General features: G+C 41.5%; 1 protein-coding gene across 1 annotated transcript in view; it reads right to left on the bottom strand.

Moving 5' to 3' along the window:
• Positions 1–22107, bottom strand: part of PRKAG2 (protein kinase AMP-activated non-catalytic subunit gamma 2) — a 3182689-nt gene that overhangs the window by 868147 nt on the left and 2292435 nt on the right. The window contains 1 exon segment of the mRNA XM_044066896.1: positions 2347–2453. Within this exon segment, the coding sequence (XP_043922831.1) occupies positions 2347–2453 (107 nt within the window).

Below are 22107 nucleotides of genomic sequence, written 5' to 3'. Positions count from 1 at the left end.
AAACCTTTGTTTTTTACAGTTTTTCCCCTTAAATCACTTCCTCAGATATATATATATATATATATATGTATATCTATATATAAATATATATATATATATATGTATGTGTGTTTCTTTTGGCTTTTCCCGCACACACTAAAAAAGAGAGAAGTGTCATTAGCTCAAACAGTATACACTATTTTAACCCCATTCTCCACAAGTCGTGTCATGTTTCAGGCATAATCTAGTCAATTTTAAGATAAAATCCAACTTTGAAATATGACATCAGCAATAACTTGCATATTCCTCCTGTTGGACTTGAAACATTCAAAATTCATAAGTAATGGCTTTTTTCAAATTCAAATAGCTGAAAACATTTACAAATAAAGCAACTTTCATCATTCATAGCACCTGATTAAAAAAAATTAACTCAGTCCTGATAAATGCCTTCTGACTAGAATATCTCAAGAAATTACAGGCAACTCCAATTTTTATTTAAATGTCAGCAGTTTATTCAAAGGGGGGCTGTTTTCATTCACTTCAGAACTCCGTCTTATTGTAGACTTCTTTTCCAGTCTAAAACTTAGTCACAGTGGACTTTCCTTCCACTTTAGGCCTTTTGTCTTAAGTAATTTATGTCTCAATATTAAACTCAGGTTGTTTCCAACAGCCATCCCTTGTAAACGTCTTTCGCATGCCACTCTATGGTACCTTCACAGCAAAGTAGAAAACTATCTTTTGAAAATTATTTGGAGTTTTCTGACTACTGCCAGGTAGCTTCCTAGAGCTCAGAGTAAACAGAATCATTAAATGTGAGAAAATAGTTTTCCAGTGAACACAAAAGGCAGATATTTGTATTTCTTGTTCAGTTAAAGTTATTCTCTCACATTTAGTCCGTTTAATCATGGCACTGAATCTTGCTCACTCAGTCATGCAATTTAAGTTATAATGGAACAGAAATGAGTGTCATCGTCCTTTCAAATGCGATCAACTTGAATGGGTCAAGGCAGCCCACACAAGTACTGCTGTAGGTGTGATTAAGAACACACAGTGCCTGCACAGTGGCATAGAGGACTACAAGCCCAGGCACCCTGTGTTCTACTAGCAGCTCGGATGTCTGAGGTGCTGGCAGGGAGGGATGGGCATGGCCATATGGCTAAAGCATTTGAAGATGTACTCTTAGGGAGGGGTGTAGTCTACAAAAGGCAGAAGCCCTCCACATAATGCAGGTATGGAGGGAGCAGGGAAACAAGGGCAGGTCATAACATAACCCCAAGTAGCAGCAAAAGCAGCTGCCGGCACTGCCTCACAGGATACCCTTAAGACACACACCAGCTCAACTCACTCGGAAATGTTTGGGGGGGGGTAGGCATGGCAATGGATGGGGACACTGTGATAGCTGGATAGGACGATGCAGGAAGGAAAAAATAAACAGTGCAGTCAGCACTGTAAGCATTACTGTGTTACATGCAGGTTCCACAACAAGCTAAACCTTGCCTGGGAGTCTCCCAAAAGGCAGTTTACCCCTTTCCAATACTGTTTGTCTTCCTTACTATTTCATATAGATATATACCTTATTCCATGACACCGGTATCAGTGTCATCAGTTTGAATTCTACTTGAATGTGAAGTAGAATTCAAACTTAGTTTCTGCAAGGGCCAAAGTCCGTACAACCTGCAGCCTCTTAGTTAATATAATCAACGTTGTTATACTTCAGAGGAAAGAACTTCTCCATCTTCAAAAAAAAAAAAAAAAAAAAATCATACAACACACTTTAGCATTCTGTTAAGTTGCAGTATTATATGTGTTTCATATATGCATATAAAAATATACATACAAAAACACAAATGATTAGCTGCACACATACTGCACTTAACCACGCGAGTTTATTTATATTTGTAGATGGGCTGGTCTGCCACAACCCAGGATGAGAAGATGACCAGCACCGATACATTTCTTAGATTCTTATGCATCAATACAGTACTTGCAGGTAATTTCATTACAAAAATCATACTGTATAAACTGTTTTAGAAATAAATATGACTGCTGAGTATACACGTTTCTCACTTACTTCCACAACAAAGCATACTGCTGTAACAAGCAAAAACTACACTTTATGTTATTATGTTACTGGGAAGTAGCAAATGTAGAAGCAACCTTCTTCAAAAAAAATTTTTTCTCTACATTCTTTCATAACTAAATATGACGCCACCAAAATAATGAAACAAGAAACAAACAAAATAATGAAACAAGAAAAAAGCACTGATACATGTTTCTACTTTTAACCATTAGTGCTAGAGGAAAGAACACTGGGTGAACAGCCCTGCTGCTCTACACAATTTCTAATATTTAATACTAATCACTTACTTGTAAGCTAGTATCAAAGACGACAAGTTTTGAGCTGGTTGGGACAATGTCATAGCATTTATGTGACTTCATAAACCTCATATAAATGTCATTTTCCGACTCTTCTGCTGAAAGACAAGAAGTGAAAATATGTGTGCAATTACTTATAGGTCAAAATCTACTTTTACCCTTTTTAATCATCTATTAATTATTTTAATTTATTCTCATTTAACACTTTCATTGCAGACTTAAATCTACAATACATCAGAAGTTTAGTGCCTTAGCTACGAACAAGGAAAACAGAATTTAAGGAGAAATCACCATACTAGGCATACAACACATATGCTCTTACTGTACCACTAACCTATGAAAAAGACTCTCGATGTATTCTGGCAGATGTACCTTGTATCACAGACATGAATTTGGCCTTACTTTTTAAGGGTTTTCACACTGAGGTGATCATGAGTTTATAATGTACCATGATGCCATTCAGCTGCATTTCCCTGCAACTACATGTTGACTCCCTTACCCTAAGCAAGCAAAACTACTAAAATCAAGAAGTAACAATATGGAGTTGTGCCCCTTACAATGCTAGCAACTGAAACACAAACATATACTTCTCTGAATCACAAGGAATTTCAAAGCCAAAATGGTTGTATTCATCCTACCTTCTCCCCTCCCTTTTCTATGCATCAGCGATACTAACAGATATTCAAGCCACCCTACTAAATAAATTAGACTCATGCTTTAACAAAATTGGATGGCGCAGTGGTTGCATTGTCGCCTCACAGCAAGAGGTGCTCCTGTTCGATTCTTGGCTGGGGTGCCTTCTGTACAGAGTCTGCATGTCCTCCCTGCATTTGTGCGAGTTTCCTCTGGGTGCTCTGATTTCCTCCCACATTATAAAGACATGTATCTGGAGTGTTTTTCCCCGGGCCTCCACTGAAAACTGGCTTCGTTCCAAGTCAGACTTTCCCGGTAAACAAATGTTAAATAAATAAAATAGCCAAATTTGCACCTAATGCTTCCTGTCATATGCATTACCGCTTAACACTAAAGTTGTTCAACTGGCTAGAAAGTACAGTTTTGTACCTACCATAAATGTAGATGTCCGAACTGGATAGCATCTGCAGTCATAACAAGTGGGTTGTCCTGTCGTCAGGCAGCCCCTCAGTCGGCCGGATTCCAAAGTCCGGGTCCGGCTTCGGCTGATGTCGCACTCCACCCGACGTCACCTCTGCTGGTCCTCGGGTATAAAGGCATCAGCCGACGCCACTTTCCTCAGTGTTTCTTGCCCCAGATGCCAGTAGCCCTCTTGCAGGCTAAAATTTGGATAGATGCCAATGTTTCCAAATAGATAGAGGTAAACACAACAATAAGCATGTATGTACATATACACAAACAAATACACCATAAAAGACTCCCCCCCAACAGCTAGCTATTAGAAGGGTAAACACCCTAGGAGTACCACAGAGGGGATGGAGGGAGGGTAATCCTGACTGCAGATGCTATCCAGTTCGGACATCTACATTTATGGTAGGTACAAAACTGTACTATGTCCTTCATGGATGCATCTGCAGTCATAACAAGTGGGTAGAATACCATAGCCAACTAGGAGAGGAGGATAAAAGTAGATTATGGTGTGTTTAGGATCCCTTGCAGTACAGCAGTGGCAAACCCTGCTCGGGATCTGGAATATAGAGGCAAATTATAATGCTTGGCAAATGTATGCACGGAGGTCCAAGTAGCCGCCTCAATAATGTCTTTGGTTGCCACTCCTCGTAGGAAGGCTGTGGTAGTGGCTGTTGCCCTTGTAGAATGAGGTCTTATGTTCTGTGGAATTGGTTTTCCATGGAAGGAGTAACAGAATTGTATGCAATTTCCTATCCATTTGGAGATTGTCTGTTTGGAAATAGCTTTTCCTTCCCTTCCTGTTGCATAGGCTACAAAAAGTTGGTCAGTCTTTCTGCTATTTTTTGTTCTGTCCAAGTAGTAGCGTAGCTGTCTATGTACATCCAAGGTATGCAGTATTCTTTCCCCTCTGTTTTGTGGGTTGGGAAAGAAGGTAGGTAGGTGGATTGCCTGGTTTAAAGACACTCTGGATACCACCTTAGGCATAAATGTAGGATTAGTCCTCATGGACACTCTATCTTGGTGGAAGATTAGGAAGGGTTGCACTGCCATTAAGGCCTGTAGTTCTGAAACCCTCCTTGCTGAAGTAATTGCCAGTAGGAAAGCAGTTTTCCATGACAGGTGTTGTAGGTCTGCTGTTGCTGCTGGTTCAAAGGGTGCTAGTGTCAATTTTTCTAGCACAAAGTTTAAATCCCAAGCTGGTAATGGTGATTTCCTTGGAGGTTTTACATTCTTGATTCCTCTGAGGAATTGCCTGAGCAGAGGGTGCGAAAAAACGGGTGTATCAAAGCTGTATTCTGCTGAAATAGCTGATGCATGTATCTTGATGGAGGAGTAGGACAGGCCTGAATGAAGAAGTTCGGCCAGATACTCCAGAATGTTAGGCATATCTATGTTTGACACATCTTTTCCTCTTTCCGTACTCCAGATGACAAACCTTTTCCATTTTCCAGCATAGTTCCTTCTTGTTGAAGGTCTGCGTGCTTCAAGAATAATGTCTTTAACTCTTTGGGAAAGTTCTGGAATAGCTGCTGTTATGTGATGTTCCATGCAGTCAGTTGCAAGGTTTTTAGGTTTGGATGTATGATGCTGTAGTTGTTCTGCGTTAACATCAAAGGCATCAGGGGAATTGTCAACATATTGTTCCGAGACATGCTCCTCAGTAGTGGGTACCAGTGTTGTCTTGGCCAGTTTGGAGCTATCAGGATTATCCTTGGACGCTCTTCCTTGATTTTCAGTAGTACCTTGTGTATCAAAGGAAGAGGCGGGAATGCATATGCTGTTAGGCCTTTCCAGTTGAAAGAGAGCGAATCCACTTTCCATGCTAATGGGTGGAATGTCCTTGTGCAGAATTTTTGAGCTGGTGATTGAGAGGTGATGCGAATAGGTCTATCTGTGGCATTCCCCATTTCTTTGAGATGGTCTTGAAGATGTCCGGGTGAAGCTTCCATTCGTGGGCATCCCAAGTGGTTCTGCTTAATATGTCTGCTAGGGTATTGTCTTTCCCTGGTACAAATATTGCCTGTAACTGGATGTTGTAGCTGAGTGCCAGGGTCCACAGCTCCAAGGTCATTCTGCATAGGGGTATGAATGAGTGCCTCCCTGTTTGTTGATGTACCACATGACTGTGGTGTTGTCTGTCCTTATCATCAACTGGCCCTCTTTGAGAAATGGTTTGAACTTTTGGATTGCCAGTTTTACTGCCAGCATTTCTTTTAGGTTGATGTGCAGTTGAAGTTGATCCTGTGTCCACAATCCTTGCACGCATTTGTCCAGCATGTGGGCCCCCATCCTAGGTCTGAAGCGTCTGTTGTGATGGTCTGGCTTGCTTGACCTCTGCGAAAGGGTAGGCCTGGGTTTGACTGGCATGCCTGAGCCCACCATAGGAACTCCTGTTTTAAGCATGGAATTAGTGGGATTTCTGTTTCTAGACTGTGTCTGTGTTGGGACCATAAATTCTTTAGGTACCACTGTAGTTTTCTCATATGTAGTCTGGCAAATGGAACCAAGATTATGCATGATGCCATGAAGCCCAAGGCCTGCAGTACTTTTCTTGCTGTTAACTTGTTCAGTTTTGTTAGTGCCAAGAAGTATAGAGGGAGTTATTTTTGTTTTTCTGTAGTCAGGAATGCCATTTGTTTTACTGTGTCCAATTCCGCCCAAGAATGTCCTTGTTTGGGATGGTATCAGCCTTGACTTTTGTAAATTGACTGTGTATCCCAGTGCTTGTAGCAAGTAAATGACCCTTTGTAAATCTGTTGTCAGCTTGCTTTTGTTGTCCCTTGTAGCAGGCAGTCGTCCAGGTATGGGTAAATTTGAATTCCCTGAAGTCTGCAATGGGCGATTACTGATGCCAGGCATTTTGTGAATACTCTGGGCGCAGTAGATAAGCCAAAAGGCAATGCTGAGAATTGATAGTGCTCTGATCCTGCAAGAAATCTGAGGTATCTTCTGCAGATTGGTCGAATGGGGACGTGCAGGTATGCCTCCTTGAGATCTAGAGTTACCAGCCAAGACTCCTTGCCCAGCATGGGAAGAAGTTGCTGTAGGGTCAGCATTTTGAATTTTGGGACAATGATGTATGTATTTCAGGTGGACAGGTCGAGAATTGGTCTCCAACTTTTTTCCTTTCTTGGAACTAGGAATAGTCTGGAGTAGAACCCCTTTCCTTGCTCTGCTGTTGGCACTCTTTCCACAGCTCTCATGTTTGCTAACTCCATTATCTGGCGAGAGCCTCTGTTTTTGATTTGGAGGTAGATTTGGCATTCCTCTTTTGACTGGAAAAGTGTGGAAGTGAAACCGTAACCTTGATCTATGGTTTGTAAAATCCACTTGTCCTTTGTTATGTAGTGCCAGTTCTTTGAAAATAAGGTTAACTTTCCGCCTAGAGGAGCTGCTATTTGTTCCCTGGTAGGCGGATTTAGGTTAAGTCACTGTGGTTGTGTTGATGTAGTGGCAGTGGCTGTGTCTGTGCCTCTGTTGTTACCTTGCCACTGTCTTCCTCTGTAGGCACCTCCTCTGGATTGGTTTCTGCCTCTGGAACGCCTATTCCTGCACCTTTGAAATTTTGTGGAGTCAGGAAAGGGCCAATGTTTGGCAGGCCAGTTCCTGCTAAACCTTGGGGGTTGAACCTGCAAGAAATCTTTAACAGTTTGAACAGATTTTGCCTTTTCTTCCATTTTCTTCATAACCTGCTGGGCAGATGTACCAAACAAACTTGTCTTGTCCATAGGAGCATCTAGCAACTTAGCTTTAACATGATCCGGTAAAGCTTGCTCCTTTAGCCATGCATGCCTTCTTATCACTGTGCCTGTCATGGCTGATCTAAATGAAGCCTCCAGTGCATCATAGCCACATTTTAAGGAATGGTTGCTAACCTGTTGTATGTTATTAACCATCTGTAATACATATTTCTTATCAAGAGATTCATCAGTGGTTAGTTTTTTAGTTAACTGATCCAGCATAAACTCTTGGTATTGTATCATGTGAAACTGACAGTTTAAAGCTCTAGCTGAGAGAGTAGCTGAAGTGTAGACCTTTTTACCCCATCTGTCTAATGACCTTGCTTCCCTTTCAGAAGGAAAAGGGTTTTTAGCTATGGTCGCGGCTACTGCCTTGGGGCCCTGGGATATAGTTTCTGGGTCTGCAAGTGGAGCCTTGTAAAGGTGGTGATGAGTATCTGGCACCCTGTAAAATCTGTCTGGTTTGGCAGGGGCTGGAGGTAAAGAAACTGGAGCGGAGCAAACATCATTGAAAGCATCATCCACCACAGAGAGAACAGGGGTATAGCTAAGGGCCTGTGCTGTGGGAGGTGCAGAAAAGTCCTAAGTCTTTTCTGAGTCTGAAAATCCTGTTGCTGCCATTGGAACTGTTCTCGCATGGCATGCAAGGTTTCCCAAAGGAGAATTCTTCTGGTGGGGAAGCAGCTGGGATGGATTCTTCAGCATCAGAATCTTCAAAATTGGAGAAGGGAGCCTCTGGCTGGTCAGTTATGTCTGATTCATCAGCAGAATCATCAGAGGACACTGGCTCGGGGGCTCTGCCCTAGGTCTCTTCTCTGGGGGCTGAGAGGCCCTGTCTGGGTGAGATTGAGATCCTCTAATTAAAGAAATTAAATCTTCTGCCAAAGTAAGCATTTGAGAACTAGAAGAGGGCCTGGATGTGGGAGGTTTAACAGGCACTGTTTTAGTAGTCTTGGCTGCTTTAGCCCTGGCAAAGGCCTTAATGGACATGGCTGCTGGAGGCCTAGCAGCACCACGTGCTGGGGTAGAAACATCCAAGGGGATGGTGTCTGATAAGTCAACCACCGTAGTGGGTAAAATTTCTGAAGTCGTTTCAAGAGTTGTAGCAGGGGCCTCAGTTGTAGGAATAGGTTCAGCTGTACTTTGTTCAGTTTTCTCGGTTTCGGCCGAAACCGAGACACTCGCGGTTTGCTTGACCATGGTTTCGCCGAAACCGCGGACCGCGAGTGTCGGTCTTTATCTTTGCGTTTTGCTAGATTGGGTAGTGGGAGGATCCGACGGTATAATGTACGCAAAATCAGAACCGAAAAACTGTTCTGCAAACTCCGACCGACGCCTAAGCCGCTCGTCGGTTGAAAGAAGCACAGGCCGAACAGGCTGCTACGTCGTGGGCTGGGCCTAAACAAGGCAGACAGTAAGAGTGGAAATCTTTATGAGGTATTTGTTTTCCACAGTTTAAACAATTGTTAACTTTTTCTGACATCGGCTGAGGCAAGAAAGAGTCCCCAACGGGGTACTTAGCTTTAGAAGTCTTCGAAGTAGTATTCGGTAGAAGTAATCTCTGGATCCGACCGACCGGCACTTGCGAACAGCTTCTGCTTCGGGCGCCACGCGGCAAGAAAGACTGAGGAAAGTGGCGTCGGCTGATGCCTTTATACCCGAGGACCAGCAGAGGTGACGTCGGGTGGAGTGCGACATCAGCCGAAGCCGGACCCGGACTTTGGAATCCGGCCGACTGAGGGGCTGCCTGACGACAGGACAACCCACTTGTTATGACTGCAGATGCATCCATGAAGGACATCTATCCAATCACCTTAAAATCACTCAGCTTCTAATTCCACACAAAACAATACATAAACCACAAACATGCCCTTCTCTACAAAACATTCACAGGCACTACTCCCCACTACATCACCTTTGTTCAGGTAACAGGAGCCTACTAATAACTTCCAAATCCCACAATACATCTGGAGATTCACAATACTCATTCTATGTCACCAGACAGTGGCACTCCCAACCTATCCCACTAAAACAGGACAGCTGTACATCTAGCTTTAAGCACAACCTAAAACAGCACAGAAACTCCTTCTAGCTCTGTTCTTGTTCATACCCTGACTAACTTTCTCTCTCTCTGTCTCTCAGACCGCTAGACTATCACCAACCTCTAACTCTCCAGCTTTCCTTTGTTATCCTGTAACTCATCTTCTTTCGGCAGTTCCCATTAGGGGTCACCACAGCGGATTATCTGTTTCCATTTCTTCCTGTCTTCTGCATCTTGCTCTGTCACACCAACCACTTGCATATCCTCTCTCATCACATCCATAAACCTTATCTTAGGCCTTCCTCTTTTCCTGTTACCTGGTAGCTTCATCCTTAGCATCTTTCCCAATATACTCAGCATCCCTCCTCAGCACATGTCCAAACCAACGTAATCTTGCCTCTCTGGCTTTGTCTCCAAACCTTCCAACCTGGGCTGACCCTCTAATATACTTATTCCTAATCCTGTCCACCCTCGTCACACCCAGTTATCCTGTAACTAATGTAAATAAATTCTATCTACATTTATAACTATACGCTGTTTTTCATCTCTCCCATGTAAATGAAATGTGTACACTGCTGTATATGTAAATACAACCTGTTTATTATTGTATAACATGCCTGCAGAAAGTATTACCCATTGCATTATTCTAAAACTCCATTTCTGCTGTTAAGCAACTCAAATTCTTTTTTTCTCTGTATTTTTTTTGTAATTTTTCTAACTTTAATGGAGCTTTTCTCCCCAAGACTTCACTGAAAATGCGCTTGAGTGTCTACTTGGGCCATCCTAGTAAACAAACGGCAATAAATAAATCGGTGAGACTGGATACCATGTGGTGGTGGTGGTTGGGGGAAATGTTCTCAAAGTTAAATATGACAGACATGTTCTTAACTGAGGGCCTACCTTAAATGATCCTAGATTGTGTGGCATCCTAAGCAATACATCCTAAAGGGCTATCAGGAGCCAGAGGCCAACAACAGAACCAGCTCAAATGTTGACAAAGTGGGAAACACCCAAAATAAAGCCTGGTTTATAACCCACATACCAGGATGTAACTAGAGAGAAGTTACTGACTGAAGGTTCCTGAAAGCTACACCTGAGAAGAAGGCCATAACAAAATGGTGAACTCAACCCATTAAAGAAGTGAAACGATCACAAATTTCAGAGATCAACTAGCAGGAGTGGCCATACCTCTCAACCTGCAAACACTGAAAATATTAAAAAAGGTTCTTGAAAAGTAGGTAAATTCAGCCAAAAACCTGGACCAAGTTAACAAAATCTGGATATCAAGTATCTCATAACTTTTCCTGGTTCCAGTAAGAATGTGTGATGCTCCTTAGAATCATGTTTAAAAAGCAGACAGTGACAAAATGATGGAAAAAATGTAAGCACATTATCAAACAGACAGTGTAACATCTGTAGACTTTAATGAACTGTACTGCAAAATTCTACCAAACATGGCCATTTATTTTTGCTTATGAAAAAGGGAGATGTAAGGTGCGTGTCGTCTTTCTTTACTTTACCGGTGGCACAAGTATAACGGTCATGTCATATGATTTAATGTGTACTATACAAACTGAAAAATCATGTATGATTAGGAGGATTCAAAAAATTATGTGAGGGATAAATAAAGCCTGAATAAATAGGATCATTATGTGGAAAGGCAAATCAGGCCTGAAAATAGGAATGTTTCCCCAGGATATGGACAGCTGAGAGGTCTAGTAATGGCAAATGTATAATCATGGGATGGCAAGGAAAATCACCACTGAGGGCAAACAGGGAAGGGAAAGACAGACTGTAACCCATCCCCAACAAAACAGCCGCATCCACGGATGCCAAGGTAAGGTGCATATTTCCACCCTGCTCAAGATCCCTGTACAATGGAAACCAAGAAATGGGTCCACCTCTAGGAAAACTGCCAACAAAGGGTGGAGAAGGCACAGGCCCTAGTACCAGGACACCCTATAACAATGGGAAGATTTATGCCTAACTGATCTCCTACAAGGTACCCTTAAGGAGACTGGAACCAGTCTCTCCTAGAGATAGGCCCTTCCACACATCCTAAGGAAGGATGTGTAGGAAAGAGAAACTAGACAAAGAAAATTGTCTAGCAGTGCTAGAGGTATACAGAAATAAATTTATGAGCATGGCTTAAGTGATCAGGGTTTCATAACCTGTTTGGATACTTAATGTCATAGAAAGGAAAATGGGCATTTCCCAGCCATCTCAGGGCACCATTCGCAGTCTCATCACTGTCAGACTGCAGTAAGGTGTCGAAGGGGTAGGGACCAGTACAGGGACAATGCAGTATAGTCAATCGAAACAATGACCATAGCTCTTGAGCACGGTAAAGAACATGCTTGAGCTGATACAGGGGCGCAGGCAGTCCCTACAGTTATGCAAGTCTCCATGTCACCATCCACTGCGCAGGGTTAAGACTTTTCATACAAAACTCTCACTGCTATGTTGGCAACACCACCACCAAACTCTCTGAAGTTTGCCTTGAGGACAGCCCCTCTGGACTGCTCTCATCCTAGGGCATCCTCATACCAGTGAATGAATGAGCTTGGAGTCCACTGTGGGGGGGGGGGGGGTTTGACAGTGGCAAACGGGGGGATAAAGAAGGGTACCTAACCAATTAGAGGTGAATTACAGGCCTGCCCTTCTCCCAGGAGCCAATACCAGTGCAGGAAATGCCTAAGGATCCAGAAGATATTCAACCTTATGAAAGAGCCCTCCCACTCACACTTCAGACTCACAACCAAGACAAAGAGAGTACCATATTACCACATCATCTTGTTGAGGATCTGTACCTGCACATCCTGTAAGGGTACTTAAGAAGAGCCCTGCCTACTTGACTCCCAAGATGGCTCCACAGGATGATAAGAGCTCTTCCATTCTGAAAATTGAAAACAAGAAGAAAAAAAAAACAATAAAAGTTACCAATTTGGGTACAATTCAATTACTGTCTTGTAATTACGCTGCCTTAATGCCACCAAAGGAAAAAAGATGGAGAAAGTAAGAAAATCAACCATAAATTAAGGAGAAAAGGAACTCTGGGAAGAATCTTGCAACTGCTCAGCAAAAAGTAGTTAAAGTTTAAGCTTTGGTACAGATGGCTTCCAGTAATTTAGAGGAAAAAATACATTACATACACTCAGAGGTGTTTAAAATAAGTGAAACTCAAAATTGAAACAATATACATAATCAAATAAAAGGCTGACTAAATAGAAGAAACTTTAATTAGCTACTCAGATGAGCTCATAAAACTGCATACATCTGAGGATGAAATGAAAAAAAAGCTGTCTGAGCAAAAGGCAGCTTTCAAAATTAGTAAGAAGACATACCATGGAAGAAAACCTGAACTTTTCTGCTATACAAGAGAAACTGAAATGAACAGATTGCACTCCTTTTAATGAAGAACAAATAAGCAACTGGACTGGTGCAGCATTTGTTAATTGAGAGGACAAAATGTGTATATGCTCCCAATCAAGCCATAAAAAGCAGTCTCGACCTATTTTAGTAAAAATTCAATCAAACCAGTAGAAAGAGATTCTCTTGAGAAAACTGTGATGGAATAAAAAGGCATTCAAAACTGGGAACAGAAGTGTTTATGGAAAATAATTATTCACTGTACAGCAGGCAGAAGAGAAACAGGTTTATTATAGCAATTAAGGAATATGGAGAGGCAGGTGTGAGATGCGAGCTTCTGCAACCAGCTTCCTTCAGAATATTTTTTTCCTGGAAGATCAAAGACATTTTTGGATGAAGAACACACTAAGGAGCAAACACAAAAGTTTAGTCAACAAAGACAGAGTCATTAAGGAAAAGAACTCTATTTCTCATTTTTCCAACAACAACAAAGCCCCAGAGTGACTTTGCCAGTGAAACCTTTTCCATTGTTCCAAAGGAAAACACTTTCACATCAGAAAGAACTCAAAGGAGTTTATTAGAAGAATCAGGACCATCTCAAACTGCAGTGAGAAACTGGTGTTGAGATAGAGAGGATCGGGATGAATACAAAACATCAATCCCATTAGAGAAGGGAATATGCATAACAAACACAGATGAGAACGTCTGGAAACGTGTTGAATATGTTAAAAACTGGTGGGTAAACTGTAAAGTATATAACCTACTTTATGTCAATAATGTTTAAAAGGAGGGTTCCTCTCTGACAAGCTGTGTTTGGATACATGAACTATGTAGGGCAGTTGGAAACTCTTGATTACTGATACAGATAAGCTACAAACAGTGAAAAATGTTTCTAGTATTTAGTTTTATACACAGGACAGACATTTTTATTAACAAGATCAGAAGTTGTGGATCACTATTAATAAAGAATTTTAAGAATTTACTTGGAAGGGGAAGAGAGCAAGAAGACTGGAATAAAAAGATATACCTCATAGAGCAAGGTAGTTTAGGATTACCTGATTTGAAGGAATACTTTAGAACTATGCAGTTAAGGCTTATATACAGAACACAAGCAGAAGATTATAAATAAAAGTGGAAATGAATGATGATGGAACAGGGTGGGGGGGGTAAGGAAAGAATAAATAGCACTCTGGATGCAGACCCAAAGGGAAAGTAACTACTATACAGAATATTATATTCATAATGTAGAAAGGTTTTTTGGAACAAATAGCTAAAGATGGAAAGAAAGCAGAGTGAGATGATGAGATAAGGCCAAGAAGAAGATTAAACTGCAAGTTAGAGACTACCTTCCCTTCCAGGGATTTATAACAGAGTACAAGCAAACAGAAAGGGATAGGGGAATTCAAAGTGAAAGACCAGCTGTGGTAGAGTTTTTAAATGAGTCAAAAACAGAACTTATTGTAACGGGATAATTAATAAGCCATATAAAATATTGCATGATAACTATAAGAATCAAGCAGAGAAGGTTAGAAAGGATTGGGAAGACAGAATATAACAGTGTAAGAAACTTCTCTGTGTGGAAGATTTTCAGTCCGTATATTTCTAGTTAATCAATGTATATTAATCAGATCAGACAATAGTAGTAGAAGTAGAGAACGTAAACTCGTCAAGTTAAAAAGTAATAATAGAAAATATATAATTCTACAGCATTACTAAGTATTCGAAAGTAATCCAAGCAAGGCAGGCAGTCTGTTTCCAGTCGAAAATCCTTTATTAAGTACACAGACAAGCGATCCAAGTAAAACAAAAATAGAGTAATAATTTCCTCACAAGCTTTCTAAATATATATATACTTTTTATCAGGCATGGGAGTGGTTTACTGTGCTGTAAAACAAAGTGTTATTGGTACACATGTTAAATTCATATCCCTTCCCCCATCAGTGTGACATTCGAGCTGGTCCTGCCCTACCTAGTAGCTGTCATAATAATATATAGTCCTAATGTACTTTAATGGTACATCTTATTTAACCAAATTATTAAGTAGATTATTGGGACATTGTCACAGAAAACCCTTTTCTGATTAACATCTTAGGTGAAGCCCCATCATTTGTTTATAGGAAGGCCAGGAATATTAGAAGTTTTGTTGAATTTAAACCTAGACCTTATGAGAAAAGCACTAAAAGATGTGAAACAAATTGTACATTTTGTATATTTATACAGCAAGGTGATAGTTTTTATTGCCCTTATTTAAAGAAGATCATTGAAATCAGTGCAGGGGGTGACTGTAACACTAAAAAAGTAATTTACAGGGCACAGTGCAATGAATGTGATGCATTCTATGTGGGCAAGACTGTAAATAAACTCAAGCGAAGGATTTCATGTCATCTGTCAGAAATCCGCTCTGGATGTAAAAATAATGCACTAGCCAAACACCTTCCTCTTCATAAAAGACACACCGGTTTTAAGTTCCACATCCTGGATCGCATAGACATGGGTGATCTTGAAGGAGACATCCCGAATATTCTGGAGAAACATGAACTCGTGGCAATTAAAGCTAAACTCTTTTAGAAAGCCTGGACTAAACTACTACTGTTCAATTAAAAGTGCACTGGAACTTAGAAAATTGCCACATTGTTTACATGACTAACTGTATTTTATTTTTTTCTACAAATTGTTTTTAAATACCATTTTAAATAATTTGAAATTTAAGTGCATATTTTGTTTCCATCATCATACATATATTTTTTTTATTTTTATTTTTTTCTGGTTCTCTTTTTTCCACTTTATTCTAAATGATGGTAATAACAATACTAACTAATTATACAATTATACAGGTTTTTAGGGTTCTTGTACACAGACCTAAAGAAGTCTAGAAGGACGAAAGAGATCTTTGTTAACAATAGGTTATGAAAATAGAAACTAATTTTTACATGCAAAATGTATATGTATATATTTATATATAATTTTTGATCGCAAAATGAACTAAGGTTGATATATTTCCAGCCATGTAGTATATTGCCTTGTATAAAATCACAGACTTAATAATTTGGTTAAATAAGATGTACCATTACATTAGGGCTATATATTATTATGACGGCTACTAGGTAGGGCAGGACCAGCTCGAAAGTCACACTGATGGGGGAAGGGATGTGAATTTAACATGTGTACCAATAACACTTTGTTTTACAGGACAATAAACCACTCTCATGCCTGATAAAAAGTATATATATATTTAGAAAGCTTGTGAGGAAATTATTACTCTATTTTTGTTTTACTTGGATCGCTTGTCTGTGTACTTAATAAAGGATTTTCGACTGGAAACAGACTGCCTGCCTTGCTTGGATTACTTTCGAATACTTAGTAATGCTGTAGAAAGTACAGTTTTGTACCTACCATAAATGTAGATGTTCGAGGATTCCATTGCTGCAGTCCTGACTATTGGGTATAGTCCGCGTCCCAGTCGGCCCGAATACCAGAGTATAAGGCTGACGTCGGTCAGGGCGCATTAGACTGACGTCAGTACGTCAGGGTACTAATGCGCATGACCGACGTCATATCCTCAGTCTTTTCTTGCCCCAGATGTCAGAAGACCCAAAAAGACAAGTCCCAAAACAACCTGCACCAAAAACATGTATAATATATACAACAATATATATATATATATATATATATAAAAATATGAGCATGTAAACTCACCTACACAACCACCCCTAACCACAGAGGGGAAGGAGGGAGGGTAAATTGGACTGCAGCAATGGAATCCTCGAACATCTACATTTATGGTAGGTACAAAACTGTACTATGTTCTTCGTCTTCCATTGCTGCAGTCCTGACTATTGGGTAGAATCCCAAAGCAGAGGTAAGGGAGGCTGGCAAATTATAAAGTAGTAGGAGCTGACAACATGCCTTGTAAAACAGCTGTGGCAAAACCAGCCCTAGTCTTAGAGTATATAGGAAGGTGATAATGCCTAGAGAAAGTATGCACTGAACTCCAAGTAGCTGCTTCCAGAATATCCTTAGTTGCCACCCCTTAGAAATGCTGTTGAAGTGGCAGTAGCCCTAGTGGAATGAGGCCTAATCCCAGCTGGAATCTCCTTGCCATGATGGGAATAACAAAATGCAATGCAAAAGCCAATCCACCTAGAAATAGTTTGTTTTGACACAGGCTTGCCCTGTGAACTCAAAGCAAAAGAAACAAGTAACTGCTGAGACTGCCTAAAATCCTTAGTCCTGCTCAAATAATAACGCAATTGCCTGTGTACATCTAAAGTGTGCAAAATCTTTTCCCTTTACTTTGAGGATCTGCAAAAACGTAGGCAAATGAATAGTTTGGTTTAAAGCCACACTAGAAACCACCTTAGGCATAAAGGAAGGATTAGTACGTAATGATACCCTGTCCTTATGGAAAATCAAAAGGGCTCTACTGCCATAAGGGCCTGCAACTCAGACACCCTTCTTGCAGAAGTAATAGCCAACAGAAAAGCAGTCTTCCATGACAAATATTTCAATTCAGCAGTAGCTGCAGGCTCAAAAGGTTGTAGAGTAAGTTTTTCCAACACAAAATTGAGATCCCAAGCAGGAGTAGGAGCTCACGTGGGGGTCTTATATTCTTTGCCCCTCTAAGAAACTGCTTGAACAAAGGATGCGAAAACAAAGGTGGGTCACAATCATAGTGAGCTGAAATTGCTGCAGCATGAATCTTTATGGAAGAGAAGGACAAACCTTTGTCCAATAATTCAGTAAGATATTGAAGAGCCACACTCAAATTAGGCTCTGAAATCTCCAAATTCTTTGCTGTACTCCAAAATAAAAATCTCTTCCATTTTTCTGTACACTCTCCTTGTACTAGGCCTTCTAGCTTCCATAATCACATTTAAAACTTGTTGAGGAAGTTGAGACCTGCTGTGTTTCAACACAGAATATGCCAGGCTGTTAGATGAAGAGAGTGAAGCTTGACATTGAGCAGATGACCGTCCTTCTGAGATAACAGATGAGGAATCAGAGGTAAAGGCCATGGAGGCTTCTTTACCAGACTCCGTAGTAGTGGGTACCAGTGTTGCCGAGGCCAATCTGGAGCTATCAAAATCATCCTTGGCCTGTCTTGTCTGACCTTTAATAGTACCTTTGGAAGAAGCGGTAGAGGTGGAAAGGCATACACATGAAGGTTTTTCCAACTGAAAGACAGAGCATCCACTTTCCAAGCTGTGTGATGAAACCCCTTTGTGCAATACTTTGGCAGCTGGTGGTTTAGTGGAGAAGCGAACAGATCTATGTCTGGAGTTCCCCATGACACTGTCAGTTTCTGAAATACATGAAGATCCAGTTTCCACTCGTGGGGATCCATGATTTGTCTGCTTAACACATCTGCTAAGGAGTTCTGTGCTCCTGGCAGAAACCTTGCCTGAAGAGTTAGTTGCAAGCTTAGCAGTCTCCCATAAAATCATTGCTTGCCTGCATAGAGGGTAAGAATGTGTTCCCCTGCTTGTTGATGTACCACATGACAGTTGTGTTGTCTGTTAGAATCAACACCTGCCCTGGAAGAAGTAACTCCTTGAAAGCCATTAATGCAAACTGGACTGCTAACATCTCCTTCATGTTGATATGTAGATGCTGTAGTCTGGCAGGCCACTTGTCTTGTATCCACTTTCCATTTAGATGAGCTCCCCAAGCAATGTCCGAGGCATCTGTCGTTAGAATCTGACTTGCCTCTGGCCGGGTCACAGAGAGTCCCTTGTTTAGGTGACATTCCTGAGCCCACCACAAAAATTCCTTTTGAATGCAAGGTATTATTTGAATGACAGTGTCCAAATCCTGGCAGTGCTGTGTCCATACATTTGTGAGATACCATTGTAGCTTCCTCATATGCAGTTTGGCATTGGGAAGCACCAGAATACAAGATGCCATGAACCCTAATGCTTGAAGGACTGTCCTTGCAGTCAGCACGGACTGATGAGATAGTTGATGGAAGTAAAGTGACAGACTCTTTTGTTTGTCCGGGGTTAAAAGGCCATCTGGGCTGCTGTATACAGTCTTACACCCAGAAAGCACATGTCTTGAGAGGGTACTAGACTGGACTTTATTTCGTTCACAGAATACCCTAGGCATCTTAGCACTGCTATAACATATTCCAGATGCTGTAGAAGGTCTTCCTTTTCTTGAGCCAGAATCAGGCAGTCGCCCAAGTAAGGATAGATTTGAATTCCTTGAAGCCTGAAGTAAGCTATCACTGGAGCCAGAACCTTTGTGAATACTCTGGGCGCAGTAGATAAGCCAAAGGGCAATGCAGAGAACTGATAATGAGAATTTCCAGCTCGAAACCGCAGATACTTTCTGCAACTTAGCCTTATAGGCACATGAAGGTAAGCTTCCTTGAGATCTAAAGTTACCATCCAGTGATCCTTGCCCAGCAGAGGTAAAAGCTGTTGTAACGTCAACATCTTGAACTTGGGAATGTCCAAAAACGTGTTGAGGAGAGATAAATCCAAAATTGGTCTCCACGTGTTCCCCTTCTTTGGTACAAGGAACAGGCGAGAATAAAATCCTAGGCCCCTCTCTGACACAGGGACTGGCTGAATGGCCCCTATGTGAAGTAACTGCAAAACTTGCTTGTGAGCCTCTTTTCTCTGTAGAGGAGGAACGTCTGGCATGCCTTTGAAAGGGGGCATTGTATGGAAATAAAATCTGTAACCGTGGTGAATGATATCCAACACCCATTTGTCTTGAGTAATTAAATCCCAATTTTCTTTGAAAAGAGACAGTCTTCCCACAAAGGAGCTGCCAGACGTGAATCTGCTGGCAGCTGAAAAAACAGGTCATTGGGTCTGTTTACGAAAGGACTGACCCCTGCCCTCACCAGAAGTCTGAGCAGGTGAACCCCCTGTTGTAGGCCTAAAAGAACTTTGAGCCCTGCCCCTACCACGTCTAGACCTACCCCTAGACTGAGAATCATAAGCAGGATATGTCCACCCCTTAGCAGGCCAATTTCTACTAAACTTCGGTGGCTGTACCTGCAAAAAATCTTTAACAGTTTGCATAGACTTAGCTTTGTCCTCCATTTTCTTTAAAACAGCTTCCACAGGCGAACCAAACAACACATCAGACTGTAAAGGAGCATCCAAAATCCTTGTCTTAACATGCTCAGCTAAATTCTGATCCTTCAACCAGGCATGCCTGCGAAGAACAGAGCTGGTAGCAGCCACCCTCGAGGAGGCCTGTACAGCATCAAAACCACATTGCAAAGAATGCTTACCCACTTGTTCAGACACATGAACCAAATCCAGCAACTCTTTACACTCAATACCTTCCGCCAAAGCATCCACCTTAGATTTCAATTGTGAAAGAAGGTAATTCTGATATTTTAACATGTGAAACTGACAATTCAAAGCTCTCATGGCTAAAGTGGAAGAAGTATACACTTTCTTTCCCCACCTATCCAAAGCCCTCGCCTCTTTATCAGTGGGGACAGGATTTTTAACCACAGAAGCTTTTACACCCTTAGGCCCCTGAGAAATAGTTTCTGGGTCCGCCCTAGGACTCTTAAACAAATATTTATGAGCTTCGGGCACCCTATAATACCTATCAGGCTTAACAGGAGCAGGAGGCAAAGAGTCAGGGTTCAGGGAAGCCTCTGCAAAACATCTTCCACCACATTCAACACAGGAGGAATAGCTAAAGGCCTATGCTGAGGTAAAAACAAGAACTCCCTAAGCCTTTTCCTAGAGTCAGAGTAATCCTGGCCTTCCCATTTAAAGTGCTCCCTCATGGAATGCAAAGTCTCTGAAAATGAGAAATCCTCAGGTGGAGACGCTGTAGGAGTGGAATCATCCACATCAGAATCAGAATAGGTAGGATACTCCTGCAAATCTTCCACAGAAGATTCTGAAGCCTCAGAACACTGTTCAAAACAATCAAACTCCGGTTCCACCCTAGGCCTCTTATCAGGCGGGGGCATAGAACCCCTAATCATAGTAATCAAATCTTCTGCCATCTTAAGCATATGTTTCTTAGGCACAGAACCTGAAATGGTAGGAGAAGCCCCCACGGAAGCTGAAGTAGGCCTACCTCTCATAGAAGTTTTGGCAACAGAAGGAGAGGCCCTAACTACCTTGGGAAGAGAGGGAAGAACAGTCACCTGAGAAGCCCCCTCAGCCTGGCCTACCTCCTGAGAAGGCACATCCTGTAAGAGTATAGTTTCTGCCTGGGACTCCATGGAAACTCCTGGCAAAACCTCCGGCTCCACTGAGCCTTCTAAAGAACCGACGTCCGGGACTGGCGGTTCCTCAACCCTAGGCTTCAGTGTTTTATCCTTGCGCTTCTTGGAGGAAGCGGGCGTCGGAGCATCCGACGGCATTTTATAATTGCAACGCTTCCCAAACACTAACCTGGCACAGTCTAACCTCCTCTTAATAGTGCGTTTGTTAAACCTAGCACAAGAGCGGCAACCAACAACGTCGTGCTCAGGCCCTAAACAAGGTATACACAAGGTATGATAATCCCTATGAGGTATCTGTTTCCCACAAGAAATACAGTTATTCACTTTTTCTGACATCCGGTAAATACTGAGGCAAGAAAAACCAAAATGTTCCCAACGGGTACTTAGCCAACTCTGTTTCGGTCTGAAACTCCGGTTTCGGAAGTATTTCAGAACGCCAACCTGCACTCGCAAAACTGCTTCTGCATCGGACCATGCGGCAAGAAAGACTGAGGATATGACGTCGGTCATGCGCATTAGTACCCTGACGTACTGACGTCAGTCTAATGCGCCCTGACCGACGTCAGCCTTATACTCTGGTATTCGGGCCGACTGGGACGCGGACTATACCCAATAGTCAGGACTGCAGCAATGGAAGACGAAGAACATTTACATATTTTCTATTATTACTTTTTGACTTGACGAGTTTACGTTCGCTACTTCTACTACTATTGTCTGATCTGATTAATATACAGTGATTAACTAGAAATATATGGACTGAAAATCTTCCACACAGAGAAGTTTCTTACACTGTTTTGTTTTTAGACCCACTACACTTTAGTGGGTTGTTTTGAGACTTCGGGGATACCACGGAGATTACTTGTTTTTTGGAAGACAAAATATACTAACAAACAATAGGAAGGCATCTACGTGGCTCCCAAGTATGCAACAAAACTCAAAAGGTTTAAGATTTTTGTTTGGTAGTGTTTGCATGGGTATTTTTATACTACAAGCAGACTTCCGAGAATTTTCCACAAGTAGATGGCAAATGCTTGGAGGTGTAACAGAAGAGAGTGGGGTAATCTGGAACATGTTTTTTTTTTTTTTTTGGAAATGTCAAGAGTTGACAGATTTTAAAAATTCCTGAAAGAGTACTTTGCCAAAAATGTTTGAAGAGAAAATGATTGCAATGAAGGAAAGGATTCGTTTGAGCTATGCAGAGGACAAGAACTGGTTAGTGCAAGAAAAAAGGATCCCCAATGGGGTACTTAGCTTTAGAAGACTTCAGCTTCAATTGGAAGATTTAA

The sequence above is a fragment of the Protopterus annectens genome, chromosome 3.part1, assembly GCF_019279795.1.
Source record: "Protopterus annectens isolate FY-2018-M chromosome 3.part1, PAN1.0, whole genome shotgun sequence".
Classification (NCBI taxonomy): Eukaryota; Metazoa; Chordata; order Ceratodontiformes; family Protopteridae; genus Protopterus; species Protopterus annectens.
Note: the sequence above shows the minus strand (reverse complement) of the source record. Positions and strands in the feature narration are given on the sequence as shown.